Source organism: Entelurus aequoreus, linkage group LG03 (assembly GCF_033978785.1).
Source record: "Entelurus aequoreus isolate RoL-2023_Sb linkage group LG03, RoL_Eaeq_v1.1, whole genome shotgun sequence".
Taxonomy (NCBI): Eukaryota; Metazoa; Chordata; class Actinopteri; order Syngnathiformes; family Syngnathidae; genus Entelurus; species Entelurus aequoreus.
Genome location: NC_084733.1, coordinates 68,425,025 through 68,443,196, shown reverse-complemented (window position 1 = coordinate 68,443,196; position 18,172 = coordinate 68,425,025). Strand labels below are relative to the sequence as shown.

General features: G+C 37.8%; 1 protein-coding gene and 1 long non-coding RNA gene across 2 annotated transcripts in view; one reads left to right on the top strand and one right to left on the bottom strand.

Annotated features, from left to right (window-relative positions):
• Window positions 1-8,252, bottom strand: part of LOC133645766 (uncharacterized) — a 126,109-nt gene extending 117,857 nt beyond the window's left edge. The window contains exon 1 of the long non-coding RNA XR_009825204.1: window positions 8,239-8,252. This is a non-coding gene — a long non-coding RNA (uncharacterized LOC133645766). The remainder of the gene's footprint in view (window positions 1-8,238) is intronic.
• Window positions 8,253-8,316: 64 nt separating this feature from the next.
• Window positions 8,317-17,730, top strand: pex11a (peroxisomal biogenesis factor 11 alpha). Its single transcript, XM_062042559.1, has 3 exons — window positions 8,317-8,607; window positions 8,746-8,861; window positions 14,152-17,730. The coding sequence occupies exons 1-3, from the start codon at window positions 8,552-8,554 to the stop codon at window positions 14,718-14,720; spliced, it is 741 nt and encodes a 246-aa protein (XP_061898543.1). The 5' UTR covers window positions 8,317-8,551; the 3' UTR covers window positions 14,721-17,730.
• The last annotated feature ends 442 nt before the right edge of the window (window positions 17,731-18,172 follow it).

Here is an 18,172-nt window from a genome sequence, read left to right as displayed (position 1 = left end):
CAATTCATCCATTTTCTACCGCTTGTCCCTCTCGGAGTTGCAGGGGGTGCTGGAGCCTATCCAAAAACAACAAAAATAAAAATCTTAAAAAGTAAGCAAAACCGTTAAAATAACTACCATCATATGCAAATATTTGTGGAGAGGGAGAGAGAGAGAGAGAGAGAGAGAGAGAGAGAGAGAGAGAGAGAGAGAGAGAGAGAGAGAGAGAGAGAGAGAGAGAGAGAGAGAGAGAGAAGAGAGAGAGGTGTGCTGTTTGCAGTTACAGACTAGAAGAGATGCTGCTGTTGAAAAACTCGAAAAATAGAGCAATTTGCTGGAAACTGCATTAAAAGTATCTATCCCATCACTCTAATATTCATACGATAACAATACTCACCTTGGTATCAATGCTCTCATTATTTAGATCGATACGCCTAATAATAGCGACAATTTGATTAACGTTGATCCCTTCTGCTCCATCCTCTTATTTCTCTGGCAGACTAGGCGCTATTTAATGTGTTTAGGTGCAAGGGCTAACAAGAAGCGCCAAATCAATTTGGGGCGGTCCAAATTTTGTGCAGCGAGCTGCCACAAATAAATTAATGGGTTAGTGGCACGAGTGGGTAAAGGACAGCATTAATTTGAAACAATTTCAACACAGAAATTGCAATTCAATTCGAAAACCAATTGAAATCAAATATAGGCGACAAACTAAAGTGCCCTTACAACTAGAATGTTTTGTTTTGGGAGGTAATCCAACAGTAGAGCACATCCTGCCTTGTCAGTTCTTGTCTACTATTCGTATTACTTCAAGTCAGTCAGTAGTGAGGACATCTCTTCTGTGCATCCCACAGATTTCCAATTGGATTCAGGTCTGAGCCACGGCCTTTATCTGGCTTTTCTACTTTTATTCGTTTTTTTCCCTCGCTAAAGTCATCCTGACTCAAGACGCCTTTTGGTATGCAACTGGCACGGCAGAAACTATCTCTGTGAAAAGACACGTAGCGTCAGTGCAACTCAAATAGAATGATGAGTAGCCAGCCGTATCAATATGATAATTATTAATGAAACAGAATAACTAAAATACCACAGGTTGGTTGACGTCCCTTTAGAATTGATTCTCTTCAATGTGAAAAAGTAATTGCTCTATTGAAATAAATATACTTTGATTAACAGTGTGCAATAGTCATCTTGCAAACAGGATTTATCTCCTGCACTGGGGCTGATGTTGCACATTGTCCCAGATCAGACCTGGGCATTCTGCGGCCCGCGGGCCGCATCCGGCCCTTTGTGCGTCCCTGTCCGGCCCGCGTGAGGCCAATTATAAATTACAAAATACATTTTAAAAAGTATCTATGTCGAGTGTGCAATACAACGGTGCTGCTTTTGTTTTGAAAATCGTTATTTGTATTACTTCCGTGTGGACGTATGCGTGTGCGTGATTGTGAGTGAATGTGAACAGCTGCAATCATTAATTACAAAATAAAGTTGAAAAAACATCTATGTCGTGCGCGCAATACAACTGTGTTGCTTTTATTTTGAAAAGTATTATTTATGGCCGTGTGTCCGTGTGTAACCTGCGAGTGAAGGTGCACATGCAGCGACAAGTGATGCACGGTTTGCACCCGAGACGCTAAAAAGAGAAAAGTTGATGAAGAATGCCGTGTTTCCAACAAGACATGGACTGCAAAGCAACGTTCCCTCTAAGGTGCGTGCCTGCGCAATTGCGCACTGCTCAAGCGTCTGCTGCGCGCAGCAAATACTGTATATGCCGCGCACCAAATCAAATCCCATCTGAATTCTGAACAAAATAAACATATTTATTCTATGTAATTTTGCAATGCAACTTTGAGTGACAGTGACAACAAGCGGCCCTAACGGTGTTCGTCAACACCATTCAATTGAACACCGTTCAATTATTGTAACGTCTATCGAGATGCTTCGAGGACAGGAATTATATCGATCACTTTATTGAGCAAAACTGTTTATATTCGGACATAACCACACCAAAAACATGAGTAAAACAATTGTATCTCAAAAAACTAGTCATTTTCTGCCGTACAAACCAGGCCAAAACCAACTTGTCATCTGTCACCAACACGCATAGCACTAAACCACTGCTGCGTTTATGGCCACACAAAAAGTCGGACAACAAAAAAACCACACAAAGTTACACTATGACTCCTCAATCATACGTGTGCTTATTTTACTGTCATTTATTATTAATGTTAATTTATTTATATTAGTCATGGAATGCTGTTACACGCACTATGTTGAAGTATTACTATTATTATTAATTATTATTATTATTTATCTTACGGTATATATCAAAAATAATATTGAGCAAAATTTAATTGAAATATTGTCGATGTGGCCCTCCAGCAGTGCTCGGGTTGCTCATGCGGCCCCCGGCAAAAATTAATTGCCCACCCCTGTCCCAGATCCTTCTCTACAGCCAGAAGGGGGCGCTGTTCTTCCAATGGCAGCTTTTTTCCAACAGTGGCTAGTTTATTTGAATGTACAACTATATATAGTGTACACCAGTATTAATTAACTGTATGGCTGCCAAAAAAAGTTATATTTTTCTCAGCTGTGGTCTGTATGGGCCGCAGCAGTGCTCAGTTGTAATACACTTTTTCACCACTTGTGGCAGTAATGACAATACCAAACAAACAGAATAACTCTGTAGCTCATACTTGCCAACCCTCCTGTTTTTAGCGGGAGAATCACGGTATTCAGCGCCTCTCCCGACAACCTCCCGGCAGAGATTTTCTCCCGACAAACTCCCGGTATTCAGCCGGAGCTGGAGGCCACGCCCCCTCCAGTTCAATGCGGACCTGAGACTGAGTGGGGACAGCCTGTTCTCACGTCCGCTTTCCCACAATATAAACAGCTTGCCTGCCCAATGAACAGAGAAGTTAAACAGGACAATACTGCCATCTAATGGATAGCCAACGGAACACTGAAATTCAAGTATTTTTTTTTTTTCTATGTAAATAAAATATATATATATATATATATATAGCTAGAATTCACTGAAAGTCAAGTATTTCATACATATACATATATATATATATATATATATATATATATATATATATATATATATATATATATATATATATATATATATATATATATATATGAAATACTCGAGTTGGTGAATTCTAGCTGTAAATAACCCCAACCACGCGCCCCCCCACCCCCCACCCCCCACCTCCCGATATTGGAGGTCTCAAGGTTGGCAAGTATGCTGTAGCTAAAGTCATAGATAACTTTCTTAAGCGCAATAATTATGACTAAAGTGTGGTTAGATACAAGAAAGACATTGATGTTACCTGCAGCCTATGTAACATGCATCTAGAGACTGTTTACCACCTGTTTTGTACTTGTGAAAGAACTTGATTACTATGGCAGGGCATCTGTCGTTTCATCTTGGACAAAATTGATGACAAATTTGTGCTTTGTCTTGAAGATGTGTTATTTGGATTTACACAGTATGAGAAAAAATTTGAAAAGGAATTTTACCCATGCAACCTTATTATACTATTGACTAAGTTGTACAGTATATTCACAAATGTAAGGTTCTCAATACCCAACCTGTTTTTTGTGCCTTTAAAAAAAGAGTTAGAACTTTACTTTAAAACGCTATCTACCTCTAGCAACCAAAAAGCTATGAAAACTATAATGCTATGCTCCACATTTTATATATATATATATATATATATATATATATATATATATATATATATATATATATATATATATATATATATATATATATATATATATATATATATATATATATATATATATATATATATATATATATATATATATATATATAATTGCTTTATTGAGTTAACAACCCCCTGGCACTGTATTGCTTTTTGCACTTGTTTTAATTGTCATTTGATTGATTGATTGAGAAGTTTGACATCTTAAAGAATTGAATCCTTGTAATGCTTTAAAAAGGCAAATGGATGGCACAAAAAGCCAAAAGGCTTGTTTCCATTGTGGTCCATTAAATATTCATCACATTTGATACATTCAATAATAAAATATATATAAACTGTAACATGTATATAAAAAATTGCGTTTACATTTTTTTTAATAAATTATGTACATATAAACAGTATACATGTCAGGTGATTTGAAAAACAATATATACAAAAAATGTGTGTGTGTGTGTGGGGGGGGTTATATACACTATGTACATGACACTATGTACATGACTATGCACATGTTGACTCCAAGAGTGTGCAAAACAAAATGAGAAAATATATATGCACTATAACCCCATGTAAACCTGTTTGATGCTTCTAAGAGTTGCTGGGGATCAATTTTGGTTCAGATCAGGTAGAGGTTGAGCTGAGCCATGATTTTATGGCAGTTTTAAAATTTAGTAGGACAGTTTGAATTTTAAGGTCTGTTGGTAGTGCATTCCACTGTGTGGTGGCAAAATAGTAGAATGCATTTGGAGGGAACAAGGTCTGAGGAACTCCTTCTCGTGTAGTACCTGTGAGCGTCACTTACTCTGGTGAAATAGTTTGACAGGTACTTGGGGACAGTTTCTCTGAGTATTTTGAATACCAGGCACATTGCAATTTGGTGTACTCTTTCCTCAACTCTAAGCCATTCTAATTTGGTAAAGTGGGCTTGAGTTAGGTGAGTCCTGTATGGGCGGTTGAGCAGGAGTCTCACTAGCTTGTTTTTGGAAGTTTGCAGTTTCGTTTTTTAGTGGCTTGGGGAAAGTGGTGAACCATGAGGTGCAGGCGTAGTCAAAATGACACTGTATGAGGGCACCGGCAAGGGTCTTAAGTGTATCCCTGTTGATAAACGCAGAAATCCTGCCCAAAAATCTAGTTTTATTATTGATCTTGGTGATTGCTTTTAATGCCATTTCTTCACCCGAGAGAGTGTTGTCCAATATACAACCTAGGTAAATTACCTTGTCTTTGCTGGTGATTATGGTATCACCTGCTTTAATCGTAAAACCTGGGGATTTACCTAGGTTGTGCTTGGACCCAAATAGGATGGACTCTGTTTTACCCAGGTGTAGTGACAGTTTTTTATCGGAAAGCCAGAGACAGAGATGACTTAGTTCGGTGCTGAGTGCACTTTCAACCTTCAATTTGCCCCTGTCCGAGGCCAGGATCGCAGAATCGTCGGCGAACAGGAACAAATTGCTGTTACATGCTGATTTCATGTCCCAACAATGGTCCCAGAAGGCTCCCCTGTGGGACACCACACAGCTCACCTTGAGGGGAGAGGACAGTGATCCGTTCACCTCGACCACCTGTTCTCTATCCTCAAGGTAAGACTTCATCCAGTTTGTGGCTGCACTGTCAAAACCGATTGCCTTCAACTTGTTTAACAGTATTGAGTGGTTAACTGTGTCGAACGCCTTTTGAAGGTCCAGCATAACCATTCCACAGTACTTGCCCATGCCTATCTCTCGCCTGATGTAGTCAGTTAGGTACAGTAGGCATGTATCGGTGGAATGTGATTTTCTGAATCCTGATCTAAATTCGAATAGGAGCTCGCAATTTGATAGATAATTATCTATTTGCCAATATATTAACCTCTCTATAATCTTTGAGATGGAGCAAAGGATGGAAACAGGGCAGTAGTTGCCGGGGTCTAATTTGTTTCCTTTTTTATACAGAGGTGATATTTTCGCAAGCTTGAATTCTTGTGGGACATGACACTGATTGATAGACAAGTTGGTGATATGAGCAACCATTGGGGCAATCGTGACAGCTGCGTCTCTGAGAAATCTGGTGGGAATTTTATCATGTCCTGTGGCTTTGTTTGGCTGCAGCGAGCTGAGTTTCTTTAACACATCATCAGTTTTAACTTTGACAAACACTGTTATTTCATATTTCCATATGTTTGTAAATGTTGAACTTTATAAATAAAGGTATATGACAAAAATATATAGCTGCATTTTTGTTTGCATTTTAATTCAATTGACAGTTTATTTAGGAAACATTCATTTTTAATTTGGCTTATTTTTAATTTAACTTTTTGCAGTATATTTAGTGAGTACTTATTAGTCTAATCAGCCTGACCTAAGCACCCGTAGTGGAAAAGTTGGGCCCCAAGTTCAAAAAGTAAAAGGGAAACAACACTTTTTTTGTAATTGTGCCTATCCTTCACAATCCTTATGGGAGAAAGGCACACCTACTGTATGTTTTTCTTAGTAAAAATCAACTAGCAATAGTGTCAATGAGTCACTCTATTCCGTCTATAAAGTGCTCTAAAAAATATCCAAACGCCTCCATCATCGTTTTGTAATGTAGTGACAGGTACATTCACAATAACATGTAATATTTACCTATTTTGCTCATTTTAAGCATACGGCAAGGCGTATTAATTTCACAGACACATCACAACTTTCGCTTTTTTCTTTCAACAACAACAACAACACTAGTAATCATGGCAGACTTCGTGAGCAACAACAAAGACTACTTTGGGACAAATTATGATCCAGAACCTTATATTTTAGAGCCTGAATATAAGGAGGATGAGCTATGAGTTTTAGAAGCTGAGTGCTAAACAGATGCAGCTTTCCTAAAACTATAAACATCATGCAGCAATATTGCTAAGTGCTAAACAAGAAATACAAACTACAAACATAATAAAACAATCACTTACTGTACAATGTCTGCTCTCACTGGGATTCCGACTGATAGGATGTTCATATATTCCCGTTTAGATGAAGAATTAATCATAATTCTCACCCAGGTTAAAAACAAATGCAGCAAACAAGCGTCTTTTTGTGCCTTTCTTGCCATCTCCACGTCTAGGTTGAATGTCAAAGTTGACCAAATTCTTGGTTTATGACTTATGGCCACAATCACATCCAGGTGAGAGGCATGATTTATAATCTAGAATTAACTTTTACCAACTTAGAGATGATTCAGCATCTCGCTGACTCGATATGTCAATATAGCAGTATAAGCTAGTTAGCTCTCTGTGATCATGGCACCGCTAAAAATAGTTTGTCTGCGTTAGTGCTTGTAAAACAATATCACTAATACTTGGTTAATATTCAGGTCACAAAATGTCAATAAAGAATTGTAGGTGTTTTTTTGTTTTTTTTAAGAGGGCTTTATGAGTGGAATAGTGTACTCCCATTAGCAGCATTGTTAGCCACCTCATACTTGCTGTATTTTACGAATTAGAATGCATACAAAAAGAAAAACATATGTGTCTTGTCTTATATAGGGATTGTGAGTTATAAGCAAAATTCCAAAAAAGGTGCAATATCTCTTTGGTAATGTTTTACTGTAGCAAGATGGTCCTGAGCAACATATAATTGGGTATGTGTGATGATTTCCCTCATAATATGATAGGTTTAAGGTTTAAGGTTTAGGTATGATAATTTCTCATTTCACTACTAGTATCTCCGTGGGTCAGGGGTGTTTATTTGTGGCCCTCAGCTCGAGTTTTGTTGGCCTGCAACATGTTGTCAGGCATAAAATAAAAGGCAAACATGTAAATAAAAAAGAGCAAAAAGATGTAATGTAATGAGAAAAAAGCAACAGATTTTATACAAAATTCAAAAGTTTAAGTATATGTAGGGGATATTTTGATATATTTTAGAAAAACTTACAAACAGAGATTACATATTAAAATTTAGCGCCCGCTTTGTGTTAAAAGTGACAAATTGCATTATTATTCATTAGAAGTATCAAAATTACAATGTTGTCTGTCTATCTGTGTTGGCCCTGCGATGCAGTGGCGACTTGTCCAGGGTGTACCCCGCCTTCCGCCCGAATGCAGCTGGGGTAGGCTCCAGCACCCTTCGTGACCCCGAACGAGACAAGCGGTAGAAAATGAATGGATGGAAAATGACATTATGTCTTTTTTTGTTATTTTTTTCTTTAAATTTTCAGTTATTTTTTTTTCTCAACAATATGTTGTGGGCCAACAACAACCGAGCTGCTGCCCACAAATGGCCCCCATGCAACAGTTTGGATAATTTTGAAATAACTAATGATAACATACTATGTCACCGACACCACAAAACTGACTCTAAGTTCAAATAAAATAAAAAATGGCCCCCGCATACTTTTGACTTTTCGTTTTGTTAAAATTTTCGGCACCGCTGCTGTAGGCAAAAAAAATATTAGACATTGTATGTAATGAGTAACATACACAACTTCAAAATAATTTCATTTGATAGATACATTATTATACTTTATATTTGTTTTAGTGCCACAATTATTACGACAGAGCATACAAAGTTACCTTGGTAACACAACTAACGCGGGAGGTCCGTCAAGAAAACTTCCTGTCCGTCGTTAAACACTTCCGGGATGACACACTGTCACTTTGGACCAAAGGTACCTACTTTGCTGTCACTCTCAAGGTTCGCCTGTTCAGAAGAAAAAGAGCTTGAATTAAGTGTAAGAAAATTACATAAACCGTCGTTAAGTCTTTTCCATCAGTAAAGATTAGTCGAACGTGAGCACAATTCCCGGGCTGTCGTGTTAATAAGTACAGATAGATTAACGCGAACGAACGTGCCAACAAGTGGAACAAGTTGTACTATTATTCCGCCATGGACGTGCTGATAAACGTTATCAACCAAAGTCAAGGAAGGGACCGCATTTTCAGGTAAGTTTACCAAAAAATCTTCTAAATTGTGCCATGTGAGGGATTACTTTCGTTGCGAAAGGGCAACCTGTGCCTGGTTCAACTTCCCATTGCCCGTTTCTTTGTAACTCGATGTTCATATATTTGTAATCATTTCAGAGCAACCCAATACGCCTGTGCTGTGTGTGCTCATGTTCTCCGAAACAACTGTGAGCAAAAAGACCTTGTGGACAAACTCAAGAGTCTGGAAGCCAACTTGAGTGCTGGACGAAAGTGTGAGTACGACGGTTCTTTCTTACATTCAATTAAAACTTTTCAGGTAAATATTTGATACTTATGTGGATATTAGTCCAGGCCTGCTTCTAACACTGAACACATCCTTTCAGTCAATAATGCACAATCAATAATTTAATACGGATACATTTTGTATAGAGATGTCGATAAATGCTTTAAAATGTAATACCGGAAATTATCGGTATCGTTATTTTTTTATTATCAGTATCGTTTTTTGTTTTTTATCAAATCAACATAAAAAACAAGATATGCTTACAATTTGTGCACCAACCCAAAAAACCTCTCTCCCCCTTTACACTCATTCACACTCATTCACACAAAAGGGTTGTTTCTTTCTGTTATTAATATTCTGGTTCCTACATTATATATCAATATATATCAATACAGTCTGCAGGGATACAGTCCGTAAGCACACATGATTGTGCGTGCTGCTGGTCCACTAATAGTACTAACCTTTAACAGTTCATTTTACTAATTTTCATTAATTACTAGTTTCTATGTAACTGTTTTTATATTGTTTTACTTTATTTTTTATGTAAGAAAATGTTTTTAATTTATTTATCTTATTTTATTAATTATTTTTTTTTAAAGAACCTTATCTTCACCATACCTGGGTGTCCAAATTAGGCATAATAATGTGTTAATTCCACGACTGTGTATATGGGTATCGGTTGATATCGGTATCAGTAATTAAGAGTTGGACAATATCGGAATATCGGATATCGGCAAAAAGCCATCATCGGACATCCCTAATTTTGTACCGTATATGTCAAAATGTGTACGAGTATGACAAAGAAAGCTCCTTAAATATATTTACCTTGTGTATGTTATTACTTCAAGTTATATCAGGTCGTGTTTTCATTGGACTGTTTGTTTATCTTCTGCCCTTGGCTGTGATGTTTAATATTTACTTATTCTATTAGGATCTGTATAATTTTCACACCCCAAGATGAGTCTGAAATATGAAGGGAATCCAAACACAGATAGATAGATAGATAGATAGATAGATAGATAGATAGATAGATAGTACTTTATTGATTCCTTCAGGAGAGTTCCCTCAGGAAAATTAAAATTCCAGCAGCAGTGTACAGAATTGAGATCGAATTTAAAAAGTAAATAATGGGGGTATAAATGGAAACAAAATAGAAAAATATTACAATAGAATAAAAACTAAAAGCATCAATGAGAATACAAATATAACAGTAAAATAAGAATATAACAAGAGAAACTAGGCATTAGTGACCATGTTATGAAAAAGTATTACACTGTTATTGTTTTGCATCCCCTGTCATTCTAGTACCCCCCCTCCCTCCCAGAGAGGAGTTGTACAGTCTAATAGCGTGTGGGACAAAGTAATAGCAAAACCTAAAACGTGTTGTTGTTGAGTTGTATGACATTCTCACAAATCTGGATGCGCGCGCTCAATTCGTTCACGCCATAAGTGGCGCAAAAGTCATGTGTGAGTCGACAGGTTCTTTCTTATAAGGGACATACAGATAACTTAAAACACACGTACATGGATCTGAATACACACACTCAAATTAGATTACACGTGCACAGATTGGGATAAACGTTGGCAGAAAATTTTTCTACAATAATACTTCCATAAATAAGTTATGCAAAAAAAAATAATTAATAACTAAATATAACAACCAAAAGCCATGTAATAAATATGGTTGTAGGTATTGTCATTTATTCACGCCATTGTATTCTTGACGGATTCAATCGATCGCAACTGGACTGTTCAGTTTGTCTTGGAAGACATTTCGCCTCTCTTCTAAGCTGTAATATTATATAAATAAAGTAAACAACTCTCCATTTAACATTTAGAAAAAAAACATCCATCCATTTTCTACCGCTTGTCCCTCTTGGGGTCGAGTGGGGTGCTGAAGCCTATCTCAGCTGTATTTGGGCGGAAGGCGGGGTACACCCTGGACAAGTCGCCACCTCATCGCAAGGCCAACACAGATAGACAGACAACATTCACACTCACATTCACGCACCAGGGCCAATTTAGTGTTGCCAATCAACCTATCCCCAGGTGCATGTCTTTGGAGGTGGGAGGAAGCCGGAGTACCCGGAGGGAAGCCACACAGTCACGGGGAGAACATGCAAACTCCCCACAGAAAGACCCCAAGCCCAGGATTGAAACCAGGACCTTCGTATTATGAGGCACATGCACTAACCCCTGTTCCACCGTACTGCCCTCAGTCTAATCCAGTCCTTCTCAAATATTTTCTGTTAGACTCCCCCCTAGTAATAACAAAATATTTTGCGCTACCCCCATTCTTTGCCCCAACTATAAATAGTATATTTTGTCTATAAATTTGTTTTAAGTACACCGCTGCATAAATGTGTGTCCTTATTAATTATTCAAGACAAAAAAATGAAGATCAATTTACAACAAAGAATAACTTTAAGAACATTGTTTTAAAGTGCTTCAATTGGCCTAAAAGAAAAGGAAACAATTTAATAATTATTTAAACTATAAATATTTTTGACTGACTTGAACTATTTGATACAGAATAATTATATACAATGTTAACTCAATAAATTCAAATTGATCAGCAACATCAACTCAGGAGCACAATATATAAAACACGTTAACGTACAGAACAAAAATGAATAAAACAATTTGTGAAGATTTTTTTTAATAAATCAAAATGAGGAAGTCAAAATGAATGGCCAAAATGTGCACGTTTTGTAGTGCACAGCTTTTCAAAGCGTGGTTTGAAGCCTGACACTGCATGATACCGATAAAGCATGTTCCCCGGGGTCACAAATCCCTGGCATCGCTCTGTCCCACTATTTGAGAAGAACTGGTCTAATCTTACGGTCTATTAGTACGAAAATAAATACATCCATCACATTTTAATTAAAAAATATCTTCTCAAGGGACAATACATTAGAGAGTGTTGAGTGTACGGCTTGTATGGAAGTATAGATTTACTGTCCACTGAAAATGACTTTACACACAGCCATTATTGTATAAATAGCTGGCAACACAAGTGAGTACCAACTAGAGCTGGTATCACTGCATCACGACATGTGTTTTATATAATTTAAGATAGATAATTATTAATGTTTTATAACCTAGTGAAAATATGGACCAGGAGAAAAATATATTGAATGTAAATATTTGTATTTTAAGGGAAACAACACTTCTTTTTGTAATCGTTCACAATTCCCTATGAGAGACAACCCAAAAGTTGTTTTTTTTAGATTTCTAACATATACAAATCAGCTTGTTCTTGGTGGATAGCAATGCAGCTAATGGGAGCAATCAATTCTACCTCTAAATCACTTTAAGAATGCATTTAAAAACCATCAACAATACTTCATTTACGTTCCTCAACCTGTAAAATAACCAAGCGGTAGTGACATTGTTATTGTAAGAGTGAACACTGAGGAACTATTTTTCTAGCATAGTAACACATCAGCATGCTTCGGTATTAGCCGTAAAAGCTAGCTGTGGCAAGAGATAAACTAGCTTCTTTGTCAACACGAAACGCATTTGAGTTTGTTATGCACAACACTTCGATACGCCACCAATTTGTACTGACTGAAAAACATGAACAATCATATTACAGTATCCGTGAAGTATTATTTCATGTTTTGTTTGTACGTAGCTAAGCTTTCAAGGCTACTACGGTGACTCCCATCAGCTGCATCTTTGTAGCTTTTTTTTAATCTTTAAAATCGTATAAAAAAAAAAGACGTGTGTTCTTGTCTCTCGTGAAGATTGTGAACGAAAGGCAAAATTCCAAAAAAAGTATAGTTCCTCTTTAAAATGTAACCTTCCTCTAATTATAATCCACTTAGATATCAAAGTAGAAAGGAAATTTCAACATAGCCATGGAAAACACTCAAACAACCTTCTAAAATAACATTGAACACCTAACAATAGCCTCTTAAAATGAAGGGGTAAAAATAAGCAATACGCAAGAAATGCTCAATAAAGTGTAACAAAATAGTGCAAAATGTGAACATTTAAACAGAGAAAAACCTAAAAAGAACTATTTTATGCAGGTTTAGAGCCAGGAAGTTACGGCTGTGCTCGGGTGAGGTGGTGTGGTCTGACTACAGTCCGTTTTAAAAACTCCCAAAAGTTTTCATACCGTTGAGGTGACTTTTCCTGTTTCATCGACAATTTCTCCTGTTTTGTCAGTATTTCCTGTTTAAACTGTGTTTTGCAGCACCTTTCTTGTCCTGCCAACACACATGTTCCTCGTTATTTTAGTTCCACCTAGTTCCCTCGTTCAGTGCTTCTGTTCTGTTGCTTTCTGAGTTCCTGCTTGCACTTTGCCTATACCTTCTCTGCATCCTGGTATCACGCCAACAGCCGTGAGCCACTGTCACAATAGTAATATACCATTATTTTAAATAGTATCTCTGAGTGATCTGAACCGTTTAAATGTGGGTATGACATGTACTCTTGAGCAGAATTGTGTCTATGTAAATGTAGCTTAACATCCTTGAGCTGACGTTCTGTAACAGATTTTGTCAGTCCATCAGTTAAAGATTGTGATTAGCACCCACACACGCCACCATGGTACAGCCACCAGGTCCAGGCTTTTTTTAATCATTAATACACTTAATCTATTTATAAAAACATTGTAGAAATGCCTCTGACTTCAAGGGAATCCCTTGTTTTAATCTCTTAAACGTGTACTTTCTGATGTATCCCTCACCTTGCGCCTATAATGCATTGCAATACAAATAAAAAAAGGCCTCCAGCAAGGAGCTGGCCTGTGTTATTTTTTTCTCCCTAGACTGTCTCAAACGCTTCTTTAACTTCAAGGATCTGGTGCCATTTTGAAATTCAGCGGCGGGCTAGACATGAGCCTGGCATGGAAATGAAGTTGCAGCCTAAGGAGTGAGTTCAGCCAATAAGACCTCCCGACGCCGTGTGAAGTCACAGCAAAGTAGGCCGAGGTCGATCGGCGAAGCACTTAATTATGTCTCCAGTGCCTTTCAGCCGCAGCCTGCCTCTAGCGTAACGGTTGCTGACTACGGGTCACGGTGGGGAAGATGTCTCACAGCTTGATAAGTTCATGCCTGTGGATAATGTGACTGCAGGCTGATAGCAAACACACCCACAGGGATAGACCTTATTGTAGTTTGTAATCACACGGTGAAGGCTGCCTCCTTTCAGGGAAACAATACGCTGACAAATATTGGACATTGCCTTACAGGTTGTCGATCTGGATTGTGCCGCTGTGCAGCGTTGCCCTGACGTTTTTATTACCTCTTCTCTTCTCTCTTTGTCAGTGTTAAGGCTGGGGAATGCAGTAAATGCCATTGAGGCTGCCAAGCGAGCTGTACGACTCTCAGACCGAGTGCTTTGCCTCTGCCTTACTACGGCCAACATCAACCGTGCGCTCTACTTTATCTGCGACAACGCACTCTGGGCGAGGAACGCGGGCCTCGTCCGAGGTATCGACAAGGAACGCTGGAGCGCTAACGCCTCCCGTTGCTACCTGCTCTCGCTCATTACGAGCCTGACCAGAGATGTTTACGTCATCTCCCAGTTGATGGTGCACAGAGCGAGAGATCAGCACTTCAGGCAGAAGATGGATGCGCATCTCAACCAGAGTCCTGAAGTAGTTGACGTCATAGTCCCTCAGTTGGATGCTTTTCTCTTTCTGCTGCTGCACAGCTTAAAGTCGCAGCCGTCTGTCTTCTTGGACACCATCAAAAACATTTGTGATCTGTCCCTGCCTCTGGACAAATTGGGCATCTACAGGTCAAACGCTGGGGTGGTCGCCTTTTGTGGCCTCGTATCTTCATTGATCGGGATTGTGACGCTCATACAACCCAAGCTGAGAATTAAACCGTGAAGACACATTCCTCCATGGCTTAAACTACTGCAGAGTTGAATAATTACTCTCTGTAGTAGTCATGCACCTTGTACACATAGAGATCAGACAATTGGTACACCTTAAATGGGATTATTTTCCACAGCATGGTACCTACTCGACTCTATAACGTGTTCCTGTTAGCCAAAGCAGGTACTATCAGGTACTTTTTGTAGTACCTGCACTGCTTGGGTTCCAAATGGATGACTGGTAAAAACCAATGCTTGTTGCTCATTAGTTGAGCAAATTTTAAGCAGGGGTGTCCCAACTGCAGCCTGGGGGTTTATTTACACACAATATAAAGCAACACCTGCATTTGAAAATAAGGGAATTTTTCAGGAAAAAAGATAAATTACTCTCACTGCGAGCCCACTCAATTCAGGTGTCCAAAGTGCGACCCACAGATCATTCTTAAAAATACTCTTCTTAATAAAAAACACTAACGAGTGTAATGTAACAAGCACAATTTAAAATGTTGGTTCTACATCCATATGGCCTCATTCTTCATTGTGTCACATGAAATGTGACACATTTGGAAGGTACGCGATCCACTTTAGCCACCAGACGGTAGTAGAGTTTTGAATATCTTAAAATGTGTTTTGTGGAAATTCCAACTTTGACCACAGCGTGTTTTCAGCAGATTGCATTGCAAAATGATTAACCCCCACACTTCCTTCCTCTCGCGTGAGATCCACCCAGGAATGGGGCCATATGAATCCCTTCCCTACTGTTCTATAATAACACATAGCTAACATGCAGGCTGTTTTCTTGTTTTAAAGAAAAAGAAAAATGATTGCATTTATTTTTAAAATAAAAAAATATAAATGTTTGGCCCTCCGTGGAAAAAGTTTGGACGCCCTGCATTAATGGTTATCCTGCCTTGGGTGTGGAAAGAGCTAACTACCCACTACGTTGTTACCTGTAGTACTTAAGTTTGAGTTTATTTCGAACATGCATGCATACAACATGATACATCACAATTTCCGGTTTTCCAGAGTGTATTTTGTTGTTTGATGGAAGTTAAAATATGGGAAATTTACAGGAAGCTATTTAAATGGGAGGGCGACGACAGGAAATCAACTCACGATTCAATTTCCAGTTCTTGGGGTGACAATTCAGTTCAGAATGGATTCTCGACTCAAACCGATTTCTGCAAAATATTATTTGGTTAAAAAAAAAGGATGAAACCATTTCAAAACAGGTTACAACATTTGACGTATTAGTGCAGTGAGTAAGCACGGAGATGGCCTTAAAAATGTTGTTCTGAAAATTGATTGAATACAATTTTTTATATATACTTTTTTAATAGATTTTTGAACATTTTAAATTAGAATAAATAAGAATCATGTTTCTAATGTGAATCTGTGAGTTCCCCGAGTAATTTATTGGGCGAAAACCGGATGGTGGACAAGTACGCGTTTGCGCCTCAGACCTTTTTTTTTGGTATTGGCCTGCAAAACAATTACTATTACAAAATAATTGCAAAAAAAAAGAAAAGCCAATCGGCATAACGATATGGGATAAAAGTTAAACCGTCACCTTTAACACAAATATATATATATATATATATATATATATATATATATATATACATATATATATCTTGACTAGAAAAGCACTCAGACCTCTGCCAGACCTCCGAATAGTAAAAAATCTTGACTCCAGATGATGATCCTAATCATCCCCAAAATGTAAACACTAAGCCACTTTCATCCAAATCCACCTATAATTTTTGAGCTATGTTGCTGAAGTAAACGGAGTGAACCCTCTAGTCAGTCATCCACGCTCTCTGTCACTGTGGGTGTAGGAAGGGATGCTAGCATACACATACATAGAGAAGTTCAGTATTGTAACATATGTACAGGTAAGGTAACACAGTAGAAAAGATACAGATCACCTACAAAGTCGTATCAGTTGTTCCTTATCCCATTTTGGAAATTTCCTTAACGTTTCATGAAAATCTGTGTGTAAGTTTGAGTTATGTTATAACTAAGACACCAGCAGAGGTCAATTATATAACTTCTTAGCATATCGACATGGGTTGCTTTTATCCTGTGTAAAAAATCAAAACGGCCCCCGTATCCTTACATTTTTCAGTATGACACCCTCAGTGGAAAAAAGTTTGGACATCCCTGATCGACTGTCTCCACTTGGCTGCAGTGGTCCAGTTTTCTTGCTGCCCTCAGTGTCCTTTTGGATAAAATAAGTCTCCTCTTTGTAAAAAAATGTGTCAAATTCTGACCCATGCATTCCTTGTGGTTTGGTTTTTGGCAGAGAACCCACTGCCCCAAACCCAGTAGAATCGGTACTATGCGGTGGAAAAGTGGAAATAATAAGTACAAGACTACTTGATTTTACACAAATTGATTGTCTATAAAATGTAGTGTTTGAAATGATTTAAAGAAAATGGAGCAAAGCCAGCAACATTTTAATATGTTCTTACTTGATGTATTGTATACAGTACGTCTGGACCCAGGTACACTATGGACTGGTCTAGGGGATTACTTCTTTACTATTCCTGGTCTGCTTTGACATCTAAATGCTGCTAAAAAGGGAGAAAACAATAAAGTTGTGCCTCAAGGGGGAGTTAAGTTAATATTGAGGATTGAGGGTGTTATGGATTTTAATTGGACCCCACAGGTACTGGCCCAGGTCCACATTCTTGGAACTGTATTGCAAATTATTGTAACAAATCAGTTCCATGTATTATGTTAGCTTAGGTCAAAAGTCAAGTTACAGAGTTTTTTTTCACACTTTGATCAGTATTTTTGACTTGTTCTGATTCTGACGGTGAACAACATTCTATTGTATGAATTCTGACTATTCTTTATCTGAACAACTTCATACCTGAGCCTATGTTCTTGAGGGTGAAAAGTCAGCGCCACTGGCAACTTTTACATGTTTCTCCTCCAGTTTTTTTCAAGTTTGCAACTGTTTCTTCCATACTTTCATGATTATACTGTGACCTCAAAGGGGAACTGCCTTTTTTTTTTTTAAATTCTGCCTATCATTCACAATCATTATAAGAGACAAGAAGACAAAAGGTTATTTTTTTTTGTATTCCAACATGTAAAAAAACCAGCTTGTTCTTGGTGGTTAGCAATGCAGCTAATGGGAGCAATTATTTTTTTACCTCTAAATAACTTTAAAAACGCTTTCAAAAACCGCCAACAATACTTCATTTACGTTCCGTAAACTGTATAATAACCAAACTAGCAACATTGTTATTGTAAGAGTGAACAATGAGGAACTCTTTCTAGCATGCTACGGTAAAAGCTAACTAACTAAGCTAGCTTTTACATCAGCACGAAACACGTTTGTGTATTTAATGCACAACACAATGTGATAATACACCAATCTGTACTGACTGAAAAACATCAACCATCATATTACAGTATCTGTAAAGTATTATTTCATGTTTTGTTTGTACACAA

Excerpts from the sequence above, each read along its gene's own strand:
- pex11a (XM_062042559.1), top strand. The coding sequence starts at position 8,552 with ATGGACGTGCTGATAAACGTTATCAACCAAAGTCAAGGAAGGGACCGC. Across the intron at positions 8,608-8,745 it reads GGAAGGGACCGCATTTTCAG|AGCAACCCAATACGCCTGTG; the intron begins GTAAGTTTACCA and ends TAATCATTTCAG. Across the intron at positions 8,862-14,151 it reads CTTGAGTGCTGGACGAAAGT|TGTTAAGGCTGGGGAATGCA; the intron begins GTGAGTACGACG and ends TCTCTTTGTCAG.